The sequence below is a fragment of the Triticum aestivum genome, chromosome 6A, assembly GCF_018294505.1.
Source record: "Triticum aestivum cultivar Chinese Spring chromosome 6A, IWGSC CS RefSeq v2.1, whole genome shotgun sequence".
Taxonomy (NCBI): domain Eukaryota; kingdom Viridiplantae; phylum Streptophyta; class Magnoliopsida; order Poales; family Poaceae; genus Triticum; species Triticum aestivum.
This window is the reverse complement of record NC_057809.1, coordinates 124,436,873-124,459,284: the sequence shown is the minus strand read 5'-3', so window position 1 is coordinate 124,459,284 and position 22,412 is coordinate 124,436,873. Positions and strand designations below refer to the sequence as shown.

General features: G+C 45.6%; 3 protein-coding genes across 22 annotated transcripts; 1 reads left to right on the top strand and 2 right to left on the bottom strand.

The window, feature by feature from the left end:
- Positions 1 to 229: 229 nt before the first annotated feature.
- LOC123132445 (uncharacterized) lies at positions 230 to 7,967 on the bottom strand. Of its 20 annotated transcripts, XR_006464716.1 has the most exons (13): positions 7,271 to 7,934; positions 7,083 to 7,147; positions 6,487 to 6,689; positions 6,231 to 6,404; positions 5,647 to 6,138; positions 4,765 to 4,865; positions 4,606 to 4,685; positions 4,319 to 4,343; positions 3,598 to 3,731; positions 3,336 to 3,470; positions 1,756 to 1,847; positions 1,582 to 1,680; positions 230 to 1,075 (listed from the first exon to the last, which is right to left on the bottom strand). XR_006464716.1 is itself a non-coding variant. In XM_044552236.1 (6 exons), exons 5-6 carry the CDS (start codon positions 1,663 to 1,665, stop codon positions 494 to 496), a joined length of 666 nt encoding a protein of 221 aa, XP_044408171.1. In that variant the 5' UTR covers positions 1,666 to 1,680; positions 1,756 to 1,847; positions 3,336 to 3,470; positions 3,598 to 3,731; positions 4,606 to 4,685; the 3' UTR covers positions 230 to 493. The 20 variants fall into 20 exon arrangements, 3 of the variants coding, with proteins under 3 accessions (XP_044408171.1, XP_044408173.1, XP_044408172.1); XR_006464714.1 differs by having other exon boundaries at positions 4,765 to 6,138; positions 7,271 to 7,957; XR_006464721.1 differs by lacking the exon at positions 4,319 to 4,343.
- Positions 7,968 to 11,820: 3,853 nt separating this feature from the next.
- Positions 11,821 to 13,879, bottom strand: LOC123130450 (desmethyl-deoxy-podophyllotoxin synthase-like). Its single transcript, XM_044550344.1, has 2 exons — positions 12,974 to 13,879; positions 11,821 to 12,438 (listed from the first exon to the last, which is right to left on the bottom strand). Exons 1-2 carry the CDS (start codon positions 13,877 to 13,879, stop codon positions 11,821 to 11,823), a joined length of 1,524 nt encoding a protein of 507 aa, XP_044406279.1.
- Positions 13,880 to 19,250: 5,371 nt separating this feature from the next.
- Positions 19,251 to 22,196, top strand: LOC123132444 (protein SINE1). The gene is made up of 3 exons (XM_044552235.1): positions 19,251 to 19,480; positions 19,900 to 21,328; positions 21,439 to 22,196. Exons 2-3 carry the CDS (start codon positions 19,964 to 19,966, stop codon positions 21,994 to 21,996), a joined length of 1,923 nt encoding a protein of 640 aa, XP_044408170.1. The 5' UTR covers positions 19,251 to 19,480; positions 19,900 to 19,963; the 3' UTR covers positions 21,997 to 22,196.
- Positions 22,197 to 22,412: the final 216 nt, after the last annotated feature.

Genomic DNA, 22,412 nt, shown 5'->3' with positions numbered 1-22,412 from the left:
CATTATCACAGGGAAGCTCTAATGAAAGCATTGAAGCAAAAGCATGCATAAAAGGAAGCTTGTTTCTTGAGTCATAGTTTTCAGGAAACAATAGCAGGAGAGGAGTATATATATATAGAGAATAAGCGGTGAAAAACTGCTTTTGACTACAGAGAGAACAATATAATCTAAAGATCATAGACTACATTATACAGTACTTTTCACCACAGAAGCAGTGGCCTGGAAAGAATAGCAGAAGAAAAGGCCTTCACATATATAGAGTAAGCGATGATAACCCGCTTCTGAGTACAGAGATAACAACAAAGTTTAAAGATCATAGACTATATCATACACTACTTTTCAGCATAGAGGCAGCAAGTTAAGACTAAAGTGTACACATATCTTGCTTGGAGTACGCCAAAATGCGAAAGATCCTTGTCTGATCGATACGAAACAAAAGGTGCCTGATTTAGTAAGCACAGAAGCATGTTGTTCAGGACACATTGACCAAAGCTCACCGGAAACTATTTCTGGTTGCTTCGAGGCGCTGCTCAAACTTCATAGCAATGTAGCGTAGCCTCTGCGTCAGTCCTTCAATGCTTGCCGGCGCTGTTTTCATAACTCCCTTGGTGCTATCCCGCCCTTTCAAATGCCGAGCAGTCGTTGTGTTTTCTATTTGGGCAGAATATGAGCTCATATACCTGACAGCGTAGTAGCATGTTTTGCGCAGCTTCTTGATTGTTTTATTTGATGCAACCAACCATTTGACCAGGTCCGTCACTTGATTTTCAAGCTTCTTGACATGAGTGTAGTGGTAGTCCCTCATTTCTTTGCCATATGCATTTTCCATGTATCTAATAGCTTCAATAGCAGCACTGTCTTCAGCATCTTCATAGCTATCTAAGATTGCACCTGACAGAGAACTTGGAACAAGTGCACCATCGAGCAATTCCAAAGAAGAAATGAAAGTAACCGTCACACGATTCTTTCCGCCTGGGCATATCTTGTGATAATAAGTTGCAGGGGGTAACTTTAGAGCTTTCAACATCAGGGCGAATATGTGGGCATAAGGAATTACTATCAGATAGTCATTCTCCTGTACAAGCAAAGTAAGGGTTAAATTTTTGTCTAACAAAATAATAGCTGAATTGACAAATGAGGATTTCAATTGGGCATGGTAGTTTGATTGAGTGTGAGGCCCTGATTTGTTTTATTTAACTACATAAGAGAAGTTACAGGTAGGCCTAGCATTCTTGTAGGCGCCACTAATTGTGAGGATACATGTGTAGAGTCACACAATTGAAACAATGAAAGAACAGAAGACTGACCAAAGACACCCTTTTCAGAATGCAACACATGAGGAAAATATTGTCCAGGAAACAAATATGATTACTACAACGTCACCTCATTCAAAACAATCAGGATGAGTTCTGGAAGACCAATTTCCACGAACCTAGCTACCTATATTTCATTATGCATGTATCTTTTATTCACTCTTCCAAGAATACAGAAGCAAGGAAAATAAGCCGGCGATGGAGCAAAACTGAAAGCCAAGTTTATAAAGACCAATGAATGAACTACAACTGGTGATTAGAAGATTACATTGGGCGCAGGCGTTGCTGTCCTTGATGCTGCTGATCCTGGGGAACCGTCGTAACAGACGATGCCAATGTCCATGTCTTCCATTGTGAGATTTTTTATCTGAGATTGAAGAGGGATAGTGCAGTGAGGAGAAAGCAAACGAAGCAGGAAATCAAAAAGGAAACGACGAATTACCTCTTTCTTTTGTAGGGATGGATGGATTGTTGGTGGAGCCGCCGGTCAGCTGTATGGTCCATTGCTGCTTCCCCGCTTACACAGTGAAGATACTGAAAAGAAGAATCACAGTGGATAAAAGCAAAGGCGTAGCATAGATAAATAACATTGTATTAACACGTCAACACAGACTTCATACTTATACATGACCAGAGTCAAGTTCAGAAAGGATAAACATTTCTAGGCCAAAGCTATGAGTAGATAGCTTCGCATCTTATTTAAGCAACCTAGGAGACTAAACACAGCAGACACAGGGCCGCTTCCTAGCGGTGAAGCCATACATACACAGCTTGACATGGCAAAGAGATAGTTTAGCAGGCTCAATATGACACTCATGGGGATCGGACATAGTGAGCATTGTCATCACGAAGCTATATATAGAAAGCTTCACTTGCTGATCAGTTAGGAGGCCTTAGACAGTGCTCATGGGGATCGCACATAGTGAGCGTAGTCATCATCCATGTCTTGATGGTAATCTTCATCGGTTTCTTCATCAGAAAGCCCATCGTAGGTTGGTTGAGCCACATCATCCTCTGAGTACATGCCCTTTTCCTCTAGGGAGGCACGTGCAGCGGCGGTAGTGCTTTGAAGAGCAACAAGTGAATCTTGAATTGCCAAAATAGTTTGTTTTAGAGTGGAAAGAGACAGGCCGGCAGCAGGGTCCAAGGCAGTTTGTTTTAGAGTGGAGCAAGACCATGGCAACAGGGTCTAAGGTAGTTTGTTTTAGAGTGGAAAGATGACTCGTTGCGCTAATAGCGCAAAGGCCGAGAGGGAGTCAAGTATTGTGAGAATATTTAGACACGCAAGTCGAAAACCAAATGTGACCAACAGTCCCGCATCCTCTGTTCAAGGCACATGTCGTGTTCCTGCTCATCGCGGGGTTTCACCGTCTGCAGCACACCATAAATTAAAGAGTATGTTAGAGTCAGTTGGAAACGCTCACAAGGAAGACAGAACTGCAGCTCATGTGAGTTAATAACAACAATCTACCTCCATAAGAATTTTCTCGAATATCACACCAACTTTAGCAGTTGTCTCCATTGGGACTGCAAGGTCGTTATTATCGAAGAGACTAAAATGCAAATAAGGAGCAGGAAAGACTAAAATGCAATAGAATGTCATGTTGTAAGACTCTAAAAGAACCTGCTGAGAGAGTCATATAGATGCATGCGTGTTAATTGGCTACAATCTTGATGGCATGCAGCTTTGTAAACTTCTATATAAAACAAATTTGGTAGCTAAATTAACAACCAAGAGTACAGGGCCGATCCATATTATCCAATATATGCTAGCTAGCTGCACTAACGAACAATTCCACTCCAAATGAAGATCAGCTAGTCAGTTAGAAGAAAAGAGAGATCAGCTAGTCAGTTAGAAGAAAGGAGAGATCAGCACGTCTTAAAAGCCATCCAACTGATGAGGGGGAATAATAATGCTTTCAGATAAAATAAACAATCCAATCTGTCGCCAACAGGATAAAACAGAAGCAACATGACCAAAATTCAGTATTATTTAAGTAGTAAAAGTAAGCCACTAAGTACCAGATGCCAAGCGAGTTGACAATCAATCTGCGCATCCTGGACAATGTCGGTGAGGACAGTGATCATGAAGAGATACAAAACTTTGCAGCAGAGCATGATGGCGGTCTCAAGCGACAGCTTGACGTATGCCCACACCTAGAGATTTTTTTTTCAAATGTTAGAACCAAGGCCTCCTCCAACTCACTAAAAACCATTTGATAAGTAATTTGGATGCAAAGAAATCTTAATAACTGGACTGAATCCCTTTGACTGTGGTACACACTTGATATGTGCCTTTGCATCTTGTCAGATTTTGGCTGATTCTTCCTTTTTCCTCCTGCGCCTTTGTGATGCACTCGACACAATCGGAAGACCGCTTGTGATGTAGACGGAACATACAAAAGCTCAGAAAAGTTCCTACAAGCAAAAACAGAGATCAAATTCTTCCTTTCATTCATTTTCCCCAAAGCGGGTCTAAACTGCTAAGCAAATTCAAACTCCAGTAGAACTATCAACTTGAAAATAATTAATCATGGGCAGCTCTCACTTTTATATATAGAGAGAGCAAGCTTCAATACAGTTTTGATTTGCAAAACATAGAGTATGCTTTACCGTCCAACAAACAAGCCATGTAATAAATCACCTAAAATGAACTAAAGGTTACAAAATCATTTAAAGGACAATTAGGCCTGCAATAAATTCCCCATTGCAATATTCTAGTGCAAGAAAATAGATGGTTCAAAGAAGTTGAATGCAAACATGATAGAATAAACCATAACGTCAAAACTAAAATGCGGGAACAAAGGCGGTATCAAACTCTTCCACAAGATTCTTTCTCTTCTATTCTGTCTCAAATATGTGAGAAACTGGAATTCCCATTGGATGATTCTAGTGCAAGAAAATAGACTGTCCAAGGAAGTTGAATACAGACATGGATACAGTAAACCATAACATCACAACTAAAATGTGGGAACAAACATGGCTGTGTGAGAAAGAGGATTCACCTAGTTCTTATTTTCTATCTCAAATCTGGAAAATCATAAATTAAGAAACTGAATCAGAATCATCATACAAGTGAGGTAAAAACTGGGGGAACAATCTCAAAAGTTACATTAGGGCTGCTTGAAACAAAAAATGCATATGTGGAGACGTGAAAAGAAGAACGACCATCATAAATAATCTTCCATGTGCCTTTGGAATTGTGAACAACACTACTGAACATAATAATCATGTTTCTCAAAAGATATTTTTAGGAAAGTAATAAAATTTACTCTTTTAACCAGTTTCCCACCTAGTGTAGAAGAGGCTGCGGATAGGAAGCAAAACCAAAATTAATGTCACTTTGATAGTCGTACCTCATATCCTGCATCACTGTCAAGAGCAACTATTAGATTTACCATAGACTGACCACTAAGAGAGACCAAATATGATCATGAATGGACGACAAAACTGTATCTGCATGTTGCGGTAACCACACTTCAAGCCTTGAAGGGAAAACACATATATGCATGTCAAGCATTAAGCAATGTGACAATCCCTGAAGAGAAAAGCCTGCACATAAGGGTACCATTTTCAGAAAGAAACATATCCATTTGGTCACTAACAACTTGTAACTGCTTGAAAAATATAGATTTTTAACAATGGTACTCTCTTGTTATATCCCCAAAAAAATTAAAAAGTGGCAAATTAGTTTTCTAACTACGAACACACAGGTAAGAAAATCAAAACTTCTCTCCCTGCTTGGATGGATTTCACCTCCACTATCTAAAACCATCATGACATTTTGAAAATTATACAGACAAATTAAAACTCATTGTGCCTACCAAGGAAGCAATTCCAAATTGGAGGTTATAGCCAGTGATTCAAAGAAACATTCAAAATGGGAAGTTATAGGCAGTGACTTTAGAGTCATTGCTTGCCAAAACTATGGAAAGTACGGTGCAATATAAAAGAATGGAGTTTACCACATTTCAATAATTATGAGGTACCAATACTGTCACCACAACATAAAAAGGAAATAATCAAAAGTAGATCAATGCATCAAGCAACCCAGAACAGAACAGAGGCACACAACAGCAAGCAAAGAACTCATTTCCAGGGCCTATCGATGGTAAAAACCATCATGAAAGCTGGTAATAGGCACACCATACCAGCAAACCTGAGAGTATTTATTTCGGGCATGAATATCGAACTGGTCTTAGGGCCACATGGTAGTAACACCATCTGCACAACCAAATTAATCTAAAGCCCAAAACACGCCCTTGAAAACTAAGAAGAATGGAAAAAAAGGACGCCACCATGGAAAGATGAAGAAGAGCAAGAAAGAACTCACATGTGCAAGTGTTTTCTCCATGGACTGGGACTTGTCCACCAGATTTGACATTAGTGTGCTGACACAGATGGCATATTAAAAATACCAATAAATTTAGAAAAATGGATGGTCAATGACTAATAAATTGACCAAACCAAATAAGGTCCAAATACCATAGGTAATAACTAATCACTTGACTAATTCCAGGTAATACATAATCGAACTACTAAAATGGCATGTACAGGCACCCACAAAGATCTGTAATGCAGTCATAAACCTGCACACTAAAAAGTTGATAATTGTTCTTATTCATGTTCTGCCTCATACAACAGATCCGACCATCTATAGCTCAGTGTGTAATTTTTTTAAAAAAAAATACAAGAAATGATGAGGGAAGATGATTGTAGCTTGCCTAGAGAGGGGCACCATGGCACCATCAAAAAGGGATCTTTGTACAACAACGCAACTATGTATGCTCGGTGGGAGTGGAATCAAGCTCTACCCAAACCCTATCTGCATAACAACAAAAAATTAGGAAGACATGCATTAGAGAGACGAGGCCATGTCAGCATGGGAAGATACGGAAAGGAAAAGAAAGAGCTTACCTGTGCTCGAGTCTCTCCCATGAACTGGGAGATGTCCTTGAACTCTCCTGCTCCGGAGGCAGCCGTTGGGGTGGAAACTCGACGAGCATAGATTCCTCCATTGTCGCTGTTGCCCTCACTGCATCACAGTCATCCCGTGGCCTTCCTAGACTGTGTGTGTTGAATCCACCTTGCCTGAATAGAAGAGATTGGAGGATGAGCAGCAGCGAGGCTGAGAAAAAGGGAGGGTAAGGGGAAAAGATAAAGGGGGGATCACCTATTCAAAGAGGCAGCGAGCACCATGGAGGTCACCTGTTCCTCGAGATCCCGACGGCAACGAGGGCCATGGAGGAAGAGGAAAAAAATACGTACGCTTGGCCATGGAGGCAGCAAGGACGGGGCGGAGAGGCGAAGACGGACGACGGACCAAGTTTGTCTTCCCCGCGGCTGCACCCCGCCGCGACCGGAGCGTAGTCCCCACTGCACTTCTCAGGTAATTGCTCAATAAATCATTTTATGACTAATATTTTTTTACCAGTACGCTAATTTTATAACAGAAAATACCGCCTTCCCATGGTCATGGATAATACATCATCCTACTCATGTTCATGACTTGAAATCAGCCAAATCAAAGCTACTACATACCAAAATCATAAATAGTAATTATATTTCAGGAGGTGCAAATTAGTTGTGTTCTCTACTGGACTGAAGCCAGTCAAGTCACAACTAATACATAGCAACTTGAGGTATCTTCCCGGTCAGCTACATCATAATCATCAAATGGAGGAAAAAGTCAAACACCGGACAACCCGCCTGGCTGGAGAGTCATCTCCAAACAAGGGACACCGAGGAGCCGAGCAGATGGGCGCTCACCTTGGTAACATCCTTCGCGATCTGGCGATGATGCCTCATGCCCTCCCCATCCCGCCATAAACAAGCTGCACACACAAAAGAAAATCAAGAATCTCTTTATCCCTTGAATCATGGACAAATCAAAGAACAGAGGCCGCCAATAGGCAAGAAATTGAACAACAAATAAATGGGGGAGAAGAACGGCATACCTTAAACCAAGCCCTCCACAGCAGCGGCACCGTTGCAAGAACAGCAGCGACGCGTACGCAAAGCGAGCAAGAGGGGGCATGTAGTCCTCCACGACCAGCACCGCATGCCTGGCGTCCGTCCTCGCGCCTCCCACTCTTCCCCTCCCTCTCCTCGCTCTCCTCACGCCCCGCACAACTGCAGCGCCGGTGACCAAGAGAGGCCGCGTGAGGACGAGGGGCGGGAATGGTGGAGCCCGACATCACCATCACAGGCCGATATGCTGCCGCACCTCCCTCACCTCTCCCGCCATCGCCCTTTGCCTACAGGTCGTCGTCACCGCCGGAGAAGCCTTAGATCCAGCGGGATCGATTCAGGATAGGAGTGGAGCATGGGTGGATGGGGAGGACGGCGGAGCAGCAGAGAGAGAGGAGGAAGAGAAGGAGAGGCAGCGGCGGCTAGGAGGGAAGTCGAGGAGGAGGGTGGGTTGCGTGCGGGTGGGAAGGGCGCGGCGGCGGCGCTGGCAGGAGAGGAGGCTAGAGTAGCAGGGGGAGGAAGCGAGGGAGGCGGCTGCGGGATTGGCGAGGGAGGCGGCTGCGGGATTGGTCTAGGGTTTCTTTGACCGAGATCGCGATTGGCGAGCGCGCGACCAGACTTCGCATACCAAAAGGTGAAGAAAACTCATTTCGATCTCGCGACCCCACGGCTAACGAGCCCCACCAGTCATTCTCTCGTGAAGCAGATGTAAAAGTGAAAAAAAGCGGACGGCTGACCAGCCGCCAGCAGCCAAAAAAATGCTGTAGCTGCTCGATCGGGTGGTCAAAAGTGACGAGCGCGAGCGATGCCCTCAGCTATGCGGGTAGTGTAGGAGGCTTTATATGTTAGATGATAGAGGAGCCAACTGAGCTCGTCGTCGCTCCCGCTGGTGTGAGACCAAAGGGGATGGGGATGGAAATCTCAGAGTGGGGTAGCGACCTTTGCTCCGCACCTCAGCAGAAAGTGCTAAGCCGTAAGAGCAACTCTAGCAGACCCCGCATTTTGTCCACCTGCAAAATGTGTCTGCAGGTCGCACGGAGGCAGTTATGCAGGCTGAAATTTGCGACGGCAGACTAGAAACTGCAAACAAACACCTAAATTTTTTAAAAAGTTGTTTCGCGCGAGAAATTTAAGCAACAGCTCGCCGGAGCTCACTCGCATAAATGGTTCTTCTTCGCATATAAGTTCATACAAGCCACATACATACATAAAGCTTAGATATGGTAGACAGGCCTACGCTACCGCACCACTGCGACAAAATTGAGCTCACCGGAGCTCCTGCGATATCTGCCCATCGGCGGCGATCAGTCGGAGTCGGAGGAGTCGGAGTCGAGGTCGACGAAGAGTTTCGCCTGCTCCTCCTTCATTACGCGCAGGTCGGCCTCCTTCGATGCGTGCGCCTGCGATGCCGTGAGGCCCGTCTCGAGGAAGAGCCGCTCGTACTCGAGCTCGCGCCGGATGCGTTGTTCCATCTCCTCCTGATCTCTCGCCGACCGCTCGAGGACGACGCGCTCGAGGAGCTCCTCCTGCCCCGGTGGGAGGTAGTCCTCGGGTCCGATGACGCCTCGGCACGGCGGTGCATCGGGCACGGCCTCCTCTGGCTCCCTCTTCACCGGAACGAGCCGCGAGCTCGATGCGCCCGCGGATGAGCACCCCGCGGACCCGTGGCCAGATGAGCTCCCCGCGGACCAGTTGCCGGAGGAGACGCGGCGGCGACGGGCGCGCTCGAGCTCGAACTCGTCAAGCTCCCGCCGGTCGAATGCCGGCGGCGGCCAGGCACCCTGGTCGAGCCACCGACGCGCCCCCCGCTTGCCCGCGGCGTCAGATCTGGCGCGGCGGCGGCGCTCCGCCTCATCCCCCGAGTCGGCCATGGCGGTTCAAGGCTCGCCGGCGGCGAGAAATCGAGCGGCGCGGTGAGGAATTGGAGGGGAACGCGGCGGCGGGAAGATAGGGTTTCAACTCGCATCTGCATCGCAAACCCGCAGTTATAGTGGCTCGGGGGTTGCATTTGCGGGCTGCGGCAAAAAAATTTACGGACCGGACACCGATGCGAGCTTTGGTCTGGCCAGAAAAATGGATCGAGCCCGTATAATCGCCGGAATTATGCGGATTTGTACCGGATGCAAAGTCTGCTAGAGTTGCTCTAAAATTTTCAAAGAAGGTTGCGTGGGGGCCTGGGGCCTGGCTTTCGCCAATAATGCTACAACTACCTATAAGTTATTAACGTAAACTTACTTTCTTCCCTCCCTCAACTAATCACGCTCCCTGGTTTTAATGGGGTGAAGCCCACGTGAGTTTTTCTTTCAATTAAAATGTGCCAAGCCAACATGCACGTAAAATTACGTTAGATGTTTACGTAGGTGTAGCAAAGATCCGCTTTCACTGGATTGTCTGCCATTATATGCACATTGTTAAAATACGTTGTCTAGCCTTTTTCATCAGTTTGTACTTTTGAGAAACTTGACTAGCGCATCAGTTTAATATGGTATCAGAGTCACAAGGCCTTGGGATCAAATCCAGGCCAACGCATTATTTAATAAAAAAAATAGTTGCGATCTAATCTCGATCCCAGATCTAAGGTCTTCCTATACGTCCACAGCACAGACGTGAGGGGGGGTATTAAAATATGTTGCTTTTGTACTTTTGAGAAATTTGGCTAGCACATCAGTTTAATACAGATGTAGGCGAAGGCCTCAGTCCGAGCCTTCGAGGATTCCGGGGATGAGATTTTGCTTCGGCCGCCACATAAAATGTTGCTGCTGCACCCACATTCATGGGCGCACACGGCATGCATTTTCCCGACTGATGTTAGTACTTTTTTTAATTGAACTGCTGTTAGTACTTAGGACAACAATGTACAGCGATGCGAATCAACCTGTGGTTGAGTTGGTTAGGTGGATAGTGGTATCCCCAACTCATCAGGGTTCAAATCCTGGTGCTCGCATTATTCCTGAATTTATTTCAGAATTTCCGGCGATGCGCTTTCAGTGGGAGGAGACGTTCCCGTCGACGACAAGGCGCCTACGGTGACTTCGTAAATCTCAAGATGATATGCCGGCTCAGTCTCTCGGAGGTGCTCATAGGGGTAAGATGTGTGTGTGTGTGCGTTCATAGGGGTGAGTGTATGCGCGTGTATATGAGCGCTTGTGTCTGTACTGATGCTAAAAAAACAATGTACAGCGATCAAGATTCTCATAAAAGGAAAAAAACAATGTACATCGATACCAAATTGACCGCTCACGCGCTTGAATGTTGACCTTGCCGATACTATTCAAGGATACATCTACCTCTCTAAGGGCCAGTTCTTTCGCCCAGGATTCTCGAGAATCAAGATTTTGGAAAACTATGGACCACCGAATCTGCTGCGTATAGAATTTGCCGTTCAATTCCTTTTTGAGATTGTAGTATGAGGTTATTATGGTATAAGTTGTATGCTGAAATGCTTGTAATGTACTTAGACTGAAATTGTTTGCTGAATTGCTAACACTTTGTTGTTTCGAACAGTTTTTCGACGAATATGAGCACAAACAATATTTACAGATATCGTAAAGCACCAAATATTACAATTTAAAAGGTTGCAAAGTTTCCTTTATTACAAAAGGGGTCAACTACAAATAGAAGGACTAATCTCAAAATACGAAACCGATGACACAATACCCACTATGTACCACATAAATGTTCATACTAAGCGAGCAAAACTTTTAAATTTATCTAAAGTTCAAAAACACTAGAACAAACATCCTTGCACATTTTGCCACATACATACCTGATAAACCACAGGTGTATTGAAACTATCATAGCCTTTTACATAAGTATGAGTGTCGAATCCAATGAATAGAAAAATGAATTGGTTGATAGAAACTAGCAAAAGTTCACTTTAAAGCTGCAAAGGATGTGCTTGAAAGCAGGCGATCCATGACAAGTCATCCGCCATCGCACGGCTGGCAACCTCCAGGTTCATGACCACCAGATCCCACTTCGGTGATGCAGAATTCCCCTTGCGCTGCTGAGGAATGGCCACGATGGCCTCCAACATGCGCATCCCCCTTTACAACTCTAGATCATGGTCCACCCGATCACGCTGAATCAAAAGATGTAACCGGAGGATACTCATCCTCACAAATCTCTCCTGCCGCCACTAAATTGTCTTCCGTCTTCACTTCCCCTCAAACAGAGCCGAACACCCGATCCGTCCTACCCCCTAATTAGATACATCTAATATGATATAAATATGGCATGGAGTGGTCAGTGGTACAAGTCTACAAGATATCCTGAGCGTCTAATTTTATGATGAAGTGATGTATATGCTTTATAAGCAAAGTATTTACTCAGATTTCTGTAGTGTGATGAGCCTTCCTAGTAGACATGAATATAGGAATCACACACACTCATGACACACATAACTTGACTCTTAATTGGTAGTGACGTAATTAACAATACTTCTTCACACAGCCTCCGCGTTCGAGAAAGGCACATATATAGAAGGCATAGTAGATGAGAATTCATTTTTGTCTTCGCATATTAATGCAAGTGCAAATCAAATCGGAGGCACGCGGACCACAGGGTATAGATGCAGATCGTTCTTCCGCCGAACAGTTACTCCCATCTTCTCTGTCATGTCCAACCCATCAGGCTTCGCCCCATTCGGGAGCTCCCAATCGAAGTGGTAGACCAGTGCGGCGAGCACGATCTCCATGTTGGCTTGAGCAAACGTCATTCCAGGGCACATCCTCCGGTCCGCCCCAAACGGTATGTATTCAAAGTCTGTGCCTTTGAAGTCAATCGTGCCAGAATCGAACCTTTCTGGTTTGAACTCCTCGGAGTCTTCCCAGTGCCTTGGGTCTCTGCCAATCGCCCACGCATTCACCAACACCGTGGTACCTTTGGGTACATCGTACCCGAGGATTTTGCAAGGCTCACTGGCCTCCCTAGGGAGAAGCAATGGTGCGGCTGGATGCAACCTCATTGTCTCCTTGATGACGAGTTTGAGGTACTTGAGATCGGTCAAGTCATCCTCGGTCACTTTATGCTTTTCTTGGAGGTTTCCGCGTACTTTAGCTTGTACTTTCCGCATTACATTTGGGTTCCTCATGAGCTCTGACATGGCCCATTGAAGCGTGGTAGCTGATGTCTCGCTCCCAGCGCCAAATAAATCCTACAGTATGTCAATTTACACAATTTAGAAATTGCAAGTTCTTCTTGGCATTCAAGGATTTGTCTGCCCTTAAAAAAGCGAGACATCAAGTAGCAAATCCTAGAATAATAGCGAATATAACATATGCCATTTCTTGAATTCAGATTGAATCAAAGAAGAAAAAAAAACAAATTAAGATACCTACTGTGTTGCTAACTACTCTCTCGTTTCAAAATGTTTGACCTTTTTGAATCTATGTTGTCCAAACTTTTTGTTTTGATATAAATTTAGAAATAATTTCAACATTGACAACATCACATCCATAATACCAAATCTATCACCAAATGTACTTTTAAAACGTAGTATAATTAGTTTGTTTTAATACTCCCTCCGTTTCAAAATAGATGACTCAACTTTATACTATTAATTTTAATACAAAGTTAGTATAAAATTGGGTCATCTATTTTGAAACGGAGGGAGTACATGTTTTAAGTAAGTATAACACATAGTAGAGGACAAAGTATTCTGAAACAAATTAAGGAGCTAGTGCACTTACAAGTATGACTCCTTTGACCATTCCCATGGTAAGAGGCACGTCGAGGCCACCTTCCTTGCGGATCCTCAAGAGCGCGCCCACTAGGTCCTCTCCTTCCTCCACGTCGCCGTTCGCCGAGGCGGCGGCCCTCTGCTCCTCGTGTTGCTTGATCGCGTACTCCATGAGCTCGTAGCTCTTGCGGTGGTTCTCCTCCGCCAGCCGTGCCGTGCCGCTGATGAAGTTGGCGAGCCACGACGATGGGAAGAAGTCGCCAAGGTTGAACCCGGTGGCGAGCTTGACCCCTTCCTCGAGCGTCTGCAAGAACTCCTCCCGCCTCTTGAACCTGTCCCCGATCATGGCGCGCACCGCCGAGTCGGTGATGAGCACGGCGATCCGCTCGCTCAAGTTCACTGGCTCCCCAGGCGGCACCCCCGCGACGGCGGCCACGAGGCGGCCGACCTCGTCCTCCCTGATGTGGCGGAACGACTGCACGCGGCGCGCGCTGAGAAGCTCCAGGATGCAGATCTTGCGGAGCTGCCGCCACGGGGTGCCGTAGCGTGCGAATACCAGCCCTTCCCCTTCGGAGTTCATGATCTTCATGGTGGGGCTCCAAGGCCGTGTCGCAAAGACGACGTCGTGCGTCCGCATGATCTCGCGGGCGGCCTCCGGGGACGTGGCCACCACGACCGGCACCTCCCCGAGCTTGAGGTACATGAGCGGCGCGTCCAGCCGGCCCGCGAGGTCGGCCATGACACGGTGCACGAGCGGGTTACCGGCGAGGTGGTGCAGGCTGCCGATGACCGGCAGCCGCCATGGGCCTGGTGGCAGACGCACGCCGGGACGCTTGGTGTTGAGCCTGAGGTTGAGGAGCAGGAGAGGGAGGAGGAGAGCCAAGAAGAGGCAGAGGTAGTACGCCCATTGCTCCATGGCGGGGAGCCGCGTGTTCAGCTTCAGCTGAGGCAGTGTAGTGGAGTGACTCTAAGGCCGGTCTTATATAAGGAGGTTAATTACTTGAACGGAGAACACAAGTGTACTGCTCGCGCTGGCGCACATACGATCAAATTCAATTTTTTTTGTCGCGGGAACATACCAACAAATTCAAAAGCTGTGAGTATTGTCTGCCCATTGCAGCTAACTATAGATAAGCATTTTTTTTCTAAACACAGTACAGACGTAGGCACTCACAAATAGCGCGATGGCCAGGATCATTGTAAGGTGCAGATCCACCATTTAGACATGAGGAGCAAATAAGAAAAAAAATAACACACATAAGATAGAACATTCAGATTCCCGCAAAAATAAAAAAGATTAAAGGTAAATCCAATTCGGTCCCATGGACACCAAAATGCTTTATTTTTTAAAATGTCGAAATTATCCATTAAAATTAGATGTGTATATGGTCACATTCTAATGTTACATGCAAAATTTTAGGTGGAATGAAAGCCTTAGCATTTTGACCCGTGCAAAAATTAAAAGTAAATTAAACCCTAAATGTTACACTTAATAATTTTTCACCGACAAAGCATTGTTGTCCAATTTCGTATAAAAGTTATCAAACACGCTTGCTACACTACCATGAACATCTAAAAGAGAAATCAGTTTTCTTTAACTATTTATTCTGAACTTATTGTTCATTCGGGGGCATATGCCCTCTAGAGCCAAAATTATCCCTCACTGGCAATTTCGATTTACATAGCATGCATTGATATTATAGAGATAGCAATGATAAATATTTGACATATTAGCTTTGATTGAGGTCAAAGTTCATAAAGTTTAATCATGTTTATAGAAAACACTATGAACATCTACAATACAAATCTATACGATGTCAAAATATATTCAATGATGATATCTAATAATATTGATTTGGTGGTGTATATTTTTATATTTGTTTCTACCAACTTGGTCAAAGATTATGAAGTTTGACTTTAGACAAAGCTAATATGAAGAGTAAATAACCAAAGGCATCAACCAATTTGATAAACCATCGTCCTATATTTGCAAGTGCACTGCATAGTTTCCCCGCAAAAAAGTGTATTACATAGTTAGACTAATAGATTGTATAATCCACTCAAAGTTGGTGGTAACATTTTTGTGTATAGATCATATTACTTCAGACTTGAGTGACAAAAAAGTAAAATACATTGATCAGTTCCTAGCAGTGTATTGTGTTGGCACCAGCTAGCGGACCATGGTACGATCCACAAAGTGATGAAAGTATAGTGGCCTCAGCTAGCACGACAGATCGAGACATCGCAAGGATTTTCCGATCTCCTTATGGCATGCATTGTGGAGGTGGTAGGAGGATAGATCTATCACTTGCGATGAGGAGACACTAGGTCAGAGCGAACATATGGTATGAAGGAGAAAACAATTTCCATGAGACAAGAAAACAATTTTAAAACTAGAACTCACCACAACTACCATGTATCTACTCTCTTCGTCCCATAATACAAGATGTTTTTGCAAGCTAATATAGCTTGCAAAAACATCTTATATTATTGGACGAAGGGAGTACATGGCCTACTATAGTGGTGCTTGTCATCTAACATACTAAAAAGTTGTAGCATGGTCAGCTAGTAATTTTAGTTGTCTCATGTTGCTAACTATCAAACGGACACAGGGTAACATATAGTTGTTATGTTGTCTCGTGTTGGTAATTACAACATGACCATAAAAGCAAAGGGCGTCCATATCCCTTCCAAAAGCAATGTATATATGTGGGATAACCAGCTAACATTGCCCATCAACTAACCAGCTTCCTGATTGCTGGCAGCAAAGTGATCCGCATTTTTAGCTCTAAGATAGTCATCATGATAACAGTGGTGGCTATGCCTCTTGGTCATTTGGGCAATTAGGGGTGTAGCCGCGGGTGGCTCATGCTTGCCCTCTGTCGTTGGTAGCGGCAACACCGAGATCCGGGTCTAGGGGTTTGTGCTCATCGCGGTTGTTCTGGGTGTCTCATGGTCGCACTTGTGAGCTGCTGAGTGAAAACTCCGCGTTTTGGCGACCACGGTGGTGACACCCGCGGCTACCGCTCTTCTTTTGAGGACATCGTTGGTTCGTCTCTCCGTACCAGGGTTTCGGGTGAAAACCCTTGTCCATCTCGAACAACTGTGGCCACACTTTGCGTCGTTTCCCCTTTCGTTGGTGTTCTCGTGGAGCTTAGACGTCCTAGGCCGTGTTATGCCACTGTATTCATGCATACCTGTGTCATCTTTCGGCAACTTACTCGCATGCGTTTATGTTGTCCAGTTAACTCAAGAGCACCTTTGATTTATGCTTTGTCTATGAACCGGCGTGATAGCATATTGCCACAAGATATATGAGGTCTAGCATGACGATGCGTGCATTCCTTCTTTGGATCGTCTTCCGCGGAAATATACGTGGTGGGTGTTGAGCATCTTGTGGGGGCATGGCTCGAAACTTCCGACCAAGACAACAAGAAAATTGACGTCTTGTGAATTACGATCCTACTAGTGTATATGACAGAGGAGCCAACTGAGATCGTCATCGCTCTCGCGGGGTGACACTGACAGTCTGACACCAACGTACGAGGATGGAAATCTCAGAGCGGTGGCGACCTTCGCTCGGCACACCACAGGCAAAGCACGTTCGGCGACAAGGTGTCGCGCACACTGTTTCGGCAGCGCGCCGAACAGATCTCGCCGTCGTACACAGGTCCAGGCCGCCTGGACCGGACCAGGAGAGGATCTCGGTCAGAAGACGTCAGAGATGACATTTTGCGCTCGCAATATAGGGTCAGTTCTTTTGGGCGATTCTACCAAAATCGTTCCCCTCCTCAGCTTCTTCCAGAATAACCACTCCATATGTTTTTTTACAATCCTAATTAATTAGACCTTAACTAGATAGGATTGTAAAAAAAATATGAAGTGGCGATTCTGAAAGAAGCTGGGGAGGGGGTTGATTCTGGAAGAATCGCCGAAAAGAACTGGCCCATACAGCGGCACCAGCCGGGCTGATCCTTCAGATCGACGAGCTCGTTATGTTGCACGCGTGCGTCGTCTGCACTTGTGTAGATGAGAATGGCCTTCTTGGACGCACACGGCATGAATTGTCAAAAAAAAAAAAAATTATGTCCCAAGTCCCAACTTGTGTTCTGTTAGGATAACGCATCATCGTTACAGCGACACCGAACCGGCTGCTCCACGCGCTCGCACGATCCCTATCCACGTCTCCGTCTCGGCCGGCAGGCCGGCCGGAGCCCTACCGATATCAGCTCTGCTTCTGTGCGTTTTTTTTTTTGAAACAAGACTTTTGTGCGTATTGAGCACGGCGGCATCTATTTGCTATGAAATCTTATCGATGCGGACGTACCATTTCTTCTCTCTTTTAGGATAACAGGGAGGCTCTCCGTGGCTCCATTACCACAATGAAACCAACACGAGTTCATGCAACAGCTTTTTTTTTTGAGGCAGTTCATGCAACAGCTCAAGCGAGCAGTTCAAACGTGCGCGCACACACAGAGAGAACTGTAGTTCTATTAAGCGAAATGAACATAAGATGTCTGACACGGGACGACACGACACATGTGTCGGCCGGCCCGCGTGCTTTTCGACCTGGGTTGTTTTTGGCCTTTTGCATCAATAGATTGGTAAAAAGGTTCAAAAAAAGACAGGCCGGTCATCGGTCTGATTCAAAATCAGGATCGGAGTTTGACGCCCACAAATGCTAAGGATCACCCATAACCGTAGGAAGATGGGGCGGCCTCATCATAGATCGAGCAAAGCGAGCGTGTGGCCGATTTAGGAACCTTTTTGAAGGTATGCTAAAAAAAGGAACCTTTTTGAAGGGTCTGTCCAATTTTGGGAACCTTCTAGAAGATTCATGAACTTGTTCTTTTTCTTTCCTGGCATTTTGATTTTCTTCCTGATTTTTTTCCCACGTTCTTTTTTCTTTTCTTAATTCATAAATATAAAAATTTATTCGAATATCATAAATTGTTCATTTACTAAAAATGTTTGAGATTTTAAAAAACACATTTTCAGAAAATTTTCAGAACCTTGAAATTTAGTTCAAAATTCCATAAAATTGTTTGCTTTTTCAGAATATCATCAGGTTTATAAAAATTGTTCACGTCTTAAAAAAATGTTCACAACTTCAAAAATATGTTCATAATTTTCAAACTTTGTTAGCAATTTCATATAACGTTTCCAAATTTCAAAAGTCGTTCACTTGAACATTTTTTGAATTCACATTTTTTTGGATTCACAGTCATGTTCAAATTCGCGAACATTTATTGAATAATGAATTTTTTTGAATTCACAAAAAAATGTATTCACATACATTTTTAAATCCATGGACACTTTTTAAACCCCGTGATCAATTTTTGAATTCACAAATATATTTTCAAGTTTGTAATTTTTTTGATGAATTCATGAACATTTTTGAACCCGCGACATTTTTTTCAAATCTGCAAATACTTTTTTTCAGAGTTTGTAAATAATTTTTTAAATGGGCGAACAGTTTTTGAATCTGTGACTTTTTTCAAATCTGTGGACAATTGTTTTTGAATTGGTAAACAATTTTTTAAATGGGCGAACATTTTTTAGTTCGTGAATATTTTTTGAAATACTGGGAATTTTTTTGATAATTGCTTAGTTCACGAACATTTGTGAATTCATGCTTTTTAAATTTATGAACATTTTTTCAAATCCGCAAAAAATATTGAGTTCGTGAACGTTTCTTGGATTTTTGAATACTTTTATTGATGAAAATTAGTTGTGAAAACTGTACTAGGATAGAGATTGCGTCTGAGTCGTTTGATCCAAATCAAATCCGACTGTCACAGAGGAGGTGGATGCGCGCAGAAACATCCGCCGGTTGAACGATGGCGTTAACTTACAAAAAAATGAAATGAGAAAACACGAAAAAAATAACATACGTGCACTCGCTCGCGGGGCCAGGCGCATCTCGCGAGTTCCGACGCTGGAGCCCGTGAGCCCGGTCCACTCACAGTCAATCAATAGGCTCCGCCATGGCTAGGACTGTAATTTCCACGCCCCCAAATTTCAAAATTCCCGCACCTTCCGCGCGTGCTGCGGAGCGTCCGTTCGAAACGGCCAGTGCTGAACTGTTGACGCACCTGCACTTGTGGCCAGCACCGTTACTGAAAAATGGGACCGGATGGTGCACTCCCGATTTCTCCTCCACTGGGTCTGACAGACCAAGTGTGAGAAAAGTAGGAGGCTGACCACTGCACGGGGAATCACAATCTTAACACCCCTCCCCATTTTAGCCTCCGCATCTGTCGAGACTCGAGACCCACGCTCCCAGTTCAAATCTTGAGAGAGAGAGAGAGAGATAGTTTTCTGCGACACGCTCCCAGTTCAAATTTCAAAGAGAGAGAGAGAGAGAGAGAGAGAGAGAGAGAGAGAGAGAGAGAGAGAGAGAGAGAGAGAGAGAGAGAGAGAGAGAGAGAGAGAGAGAGAGAGAGAGAGAGAGAGAGGTTTGGGTCTCTGGCTCTCTGCTGATTCATTGCGAGGCCTTGCAAGTTCTTCGATCCAGGTCAGTTCAATGCTGGAGCATACTGCTCCCCTCTTTGCTGGTCTTGTTACGCATCGATTCCTTACAGTAGTTTCTCGATTGGAAAGGGAGGGGGGTTCGGGGGGGAGAAAAGTGCGCGATGTGTAGTTTAGTTGCGATTGGATTGCTTCTTCCTGATGTGGCCATGCGGAAGTGGGGCGGAACAATGAGTCCCCCTGCAAAGAATGTTTCTTGTTTCTGAAAATCTGACATTCATTTCATGATTTGGTATTTATGGCACTACTTTATGGACTACTAAATTCCGATACACCGTAATCTTGTAGGAGTATAGTATGCTTGATGGATGCTAGGGCCAATTTGCCATCACATCTGTTTAATTATGCTAGATATATGAGGGAAAGATGCAAGTTTTTCGCCTGAATCTTGGGTTTGAATCACAGGACCAGCGCGCCGCCGGAAGCTGCCGCATTTTCCTGTCCCGAGAAGGCGAGAACCACCAACCCAATGGGCCGGAGCCTGAGCCCGCTGCTCCGGCAGGAGCTGGAGAACCTGGACAAAGACGCCGACAGCCGCCGGAACGCCATGAAGACGCTCAAGTCCTACGCCAAGCAGCTCGACTCCAAGTCCATCCCCCACTTCCTCGCCGAGGTCTCCGACAACAAGCCCCCCGGCCTGCCCTCCGGCGAGTTCACCATCTCGCTCTACGAGGTGCTCGCCAGGGTCCACGGCCGGAACATCGTGCCGCAGATCGGCAACATCATGTCCACCATCACGCGCACGCTGTCCTCGAGCGGCGGCTCCTTCCCCCTGCACCAGGCGTGCTCCAAGGTGGTGCCGGCCATAGCGCGGTACGGCATCGACCCCTCGGCGCCCGAGGAGAAGGCGCGCATCATCGCCTCCCTCTGCAAGCCCCTCTGCGGCGCGCTCATGAGCGACCAGGACGGCGCCGCGTCGGGCGCCGCGCTCTGCCTCAAGGCGCTCGTCGAGTCGAGCAACTGGAGGTTTGCGTCCGGTGAGGCCGTCAACGAGGTCTGCCTGAAGGTCGCCGGGGCGATGCACGACAGGTCGACCCGGTCCAATGCTCACATGGGCCTGGCAATGGCGCTTGTCAAGCACAATGGCCTGATTGCAGAGGCGTATGCGAGGTCCCTTGTGCGGTCTGCCCTGCAGGTCCTTGACGGCGACGCCGCGGAGAGCAGCTCCCAGAAGCGGCTCTCGGCGATCCAGATGATCAATTTCTTCATGAAGTTTGTCGACCCCAGGAGCATATCCTCGGAGCTTGGCAAGGTGGTGGATGTCATGGAGCAATGCCAGAACGACCGCATGCCGTTCGTCCGAGGCGCCGCGTTTGAGACCTCACAGACTGCCAAGAACATTGCTGCGCAGAAGGGGTCGAGGCACGAGGTCACCACCAGCCCGATGGTAGGCTCCAACTTCCAAAGGAGAAGAGAGAAAAGCCCATGCAGGAGCCTCTGGAATGTCAAGGGCAGCAGCCCTGCAAGCTCCACCATGTCTGCTTCACCGGTTCAGTTCCAGTCCCCTGAATCACAGGTGGTAGACTCAACCATCATGTATGGCAGTAGCACGCTCACCGAATCGCCCATCTCGATCGGGCAGTCCTCTTGCAATTTCGATCAGAGTCGGCGCGCGAACAGGAGGTTATGGAGCAACGATGGTGTGGATGTTTCTCTCAAGGATGGCTTGTTCATTAGGTTCTGCTCAAACGGCAAGTGCCTTGAAGATGACCTGGGGGAGGTTTGTGACAGCGAAGTAACCGATGCCGATTTTGAGTGCACTGGTACATTCACAGGGTTTGTTTCAGCTAGCCCCAACAACACCTTGTCAAGAGATGAGACCCCCAGTCCGCAGGTGCGTTCACATAACGAAATGCCTATACTGCTCTAGTTTTGATTCGAAAAATATATAAAGTGTTCATCAGTTGATCTGTTAACTGACTCTGTTATTTATTGTTGTTCTAGGCCTCTGAAAGGCCAATCAGCATTGATGATGTGAAGCTATACACGACGCCGAGAAAGCTTCTCCGATCCCTCCAGAGTTCGTATGACTTTGACTCTGATCGCCACAAGGAAAAATCAATTATGAAGCTGAACTGCTCATCATCATCATCGTCATCGTCATCATCATCACCACCATCAGATCAGGAACACAAGGAACTAACGGAGTCATCTGAGGATATGCAATCTGAGCATTCTGAGAGCAAGACTGAAGAGGGGGACAAAGAGATTGAAACTGCTGTTGTTAGGCCTAGGGCTAACGGCACCACTGAGATTGTCTGCAATGAAGATAAATCAGGCCTGTCTAGTACTGAAGTTGCGGATACAACCCGCGAAGAATCCTCTGAGGTTGAGTTCAAGGAGCTAGATGTTTGTGTGAAAAGAAGCAGCGGGAAGACCAGGAAGTATAAGACAATATTCGGTTGTCTTTTGAGCATGATCATGACCGTTGTCGCAATCATCGCTGTGTTAATTAGGATAGAAGATAGTTCTGAGGATTATGTTGGTCTAGTCCCCACTTGATGTCTGTAGGTATCCCTACTGTTTAAGTTATTGCATTGCTTATACCACAGTAGTGGTGGTTAGCTGGCCTAATTATTTTGCAGTCCCTTGATTATGCTTGTTGATTTTGCGCCTGTGAAGTGCTTATAAAGTGTTGTGTTCCTGTGCTAAAGTAATTACTTGACTTTCTGAAATTGATTTGGTTTGCGAGTTTATATTTCTGGAGTTTGCTACTACATAGTGCATTATTTTACAGATATATGCCGCTGATCTTTTCATCAAAATTCCGAAGTACTTCCTTTGTAAAGAAATATAAGAGCGTCTAGATCACTAAAGTACTCCCTCCGTCCCGAAAAACATGTCGTGAGGGCAAATTTGCAAAAAAAAACCTCTGGTTTCTCCCGACCAAACCCGCGCTCCCTCGTCCTCCTCCTCCA

What these genes read in the sequence shown, in the direction of transcription:
- LOC123130450 (XM_044550344.1), bottom strand. Translation starts at nt 13,879, where the DNA reads ATGGAGCAATGGGCGTACTACCTCTGCCTCTTCTTGGCTCTCCTCCTC. An exon ending in TGGTCAAAGGAGTCATACTT is followed by an intron (nt 12,439 to 12,973) that starts GTAAGTGCACTA and finishes GACATACTGTAG; the next exon opens with GATTTATTTGGCGCTGGGAG.
- LOC123132445 (XM_044552236.1), bottom strand. Translation starts at nt 1,665, where the DNA reads ATGGAAGACATGGACATTGGCATCGTCTGTTACGACGGTTCCCCAGGA. An exon ending in CAGCAACGCCTGCGCCCAAT is followed by an intron (nt 1,076 to 1,581) that starts GTAATCTTCTAA and finishes TTGCTTGTACAG; the next exon opens with GAGAATGACTATCTGATAGT.
- LOC123132444 (XM_044552235.1), top strand. Translation starts at nt 19,964, where the DNA reads ATGGGCCGGAGCCTGAGCCCGCTGCTCCGGCAGGAGCTGGAGAACCTG. An exon ending in ATGAGACCCCCAGTCCGCAG is followed by an intron (nt 21,329 to 21,438) that starts GTGCGTTCACAT and finishes TTGTTGTTCTAG; the next exon opens with GCCTCTGAAAGGCCAATCAG.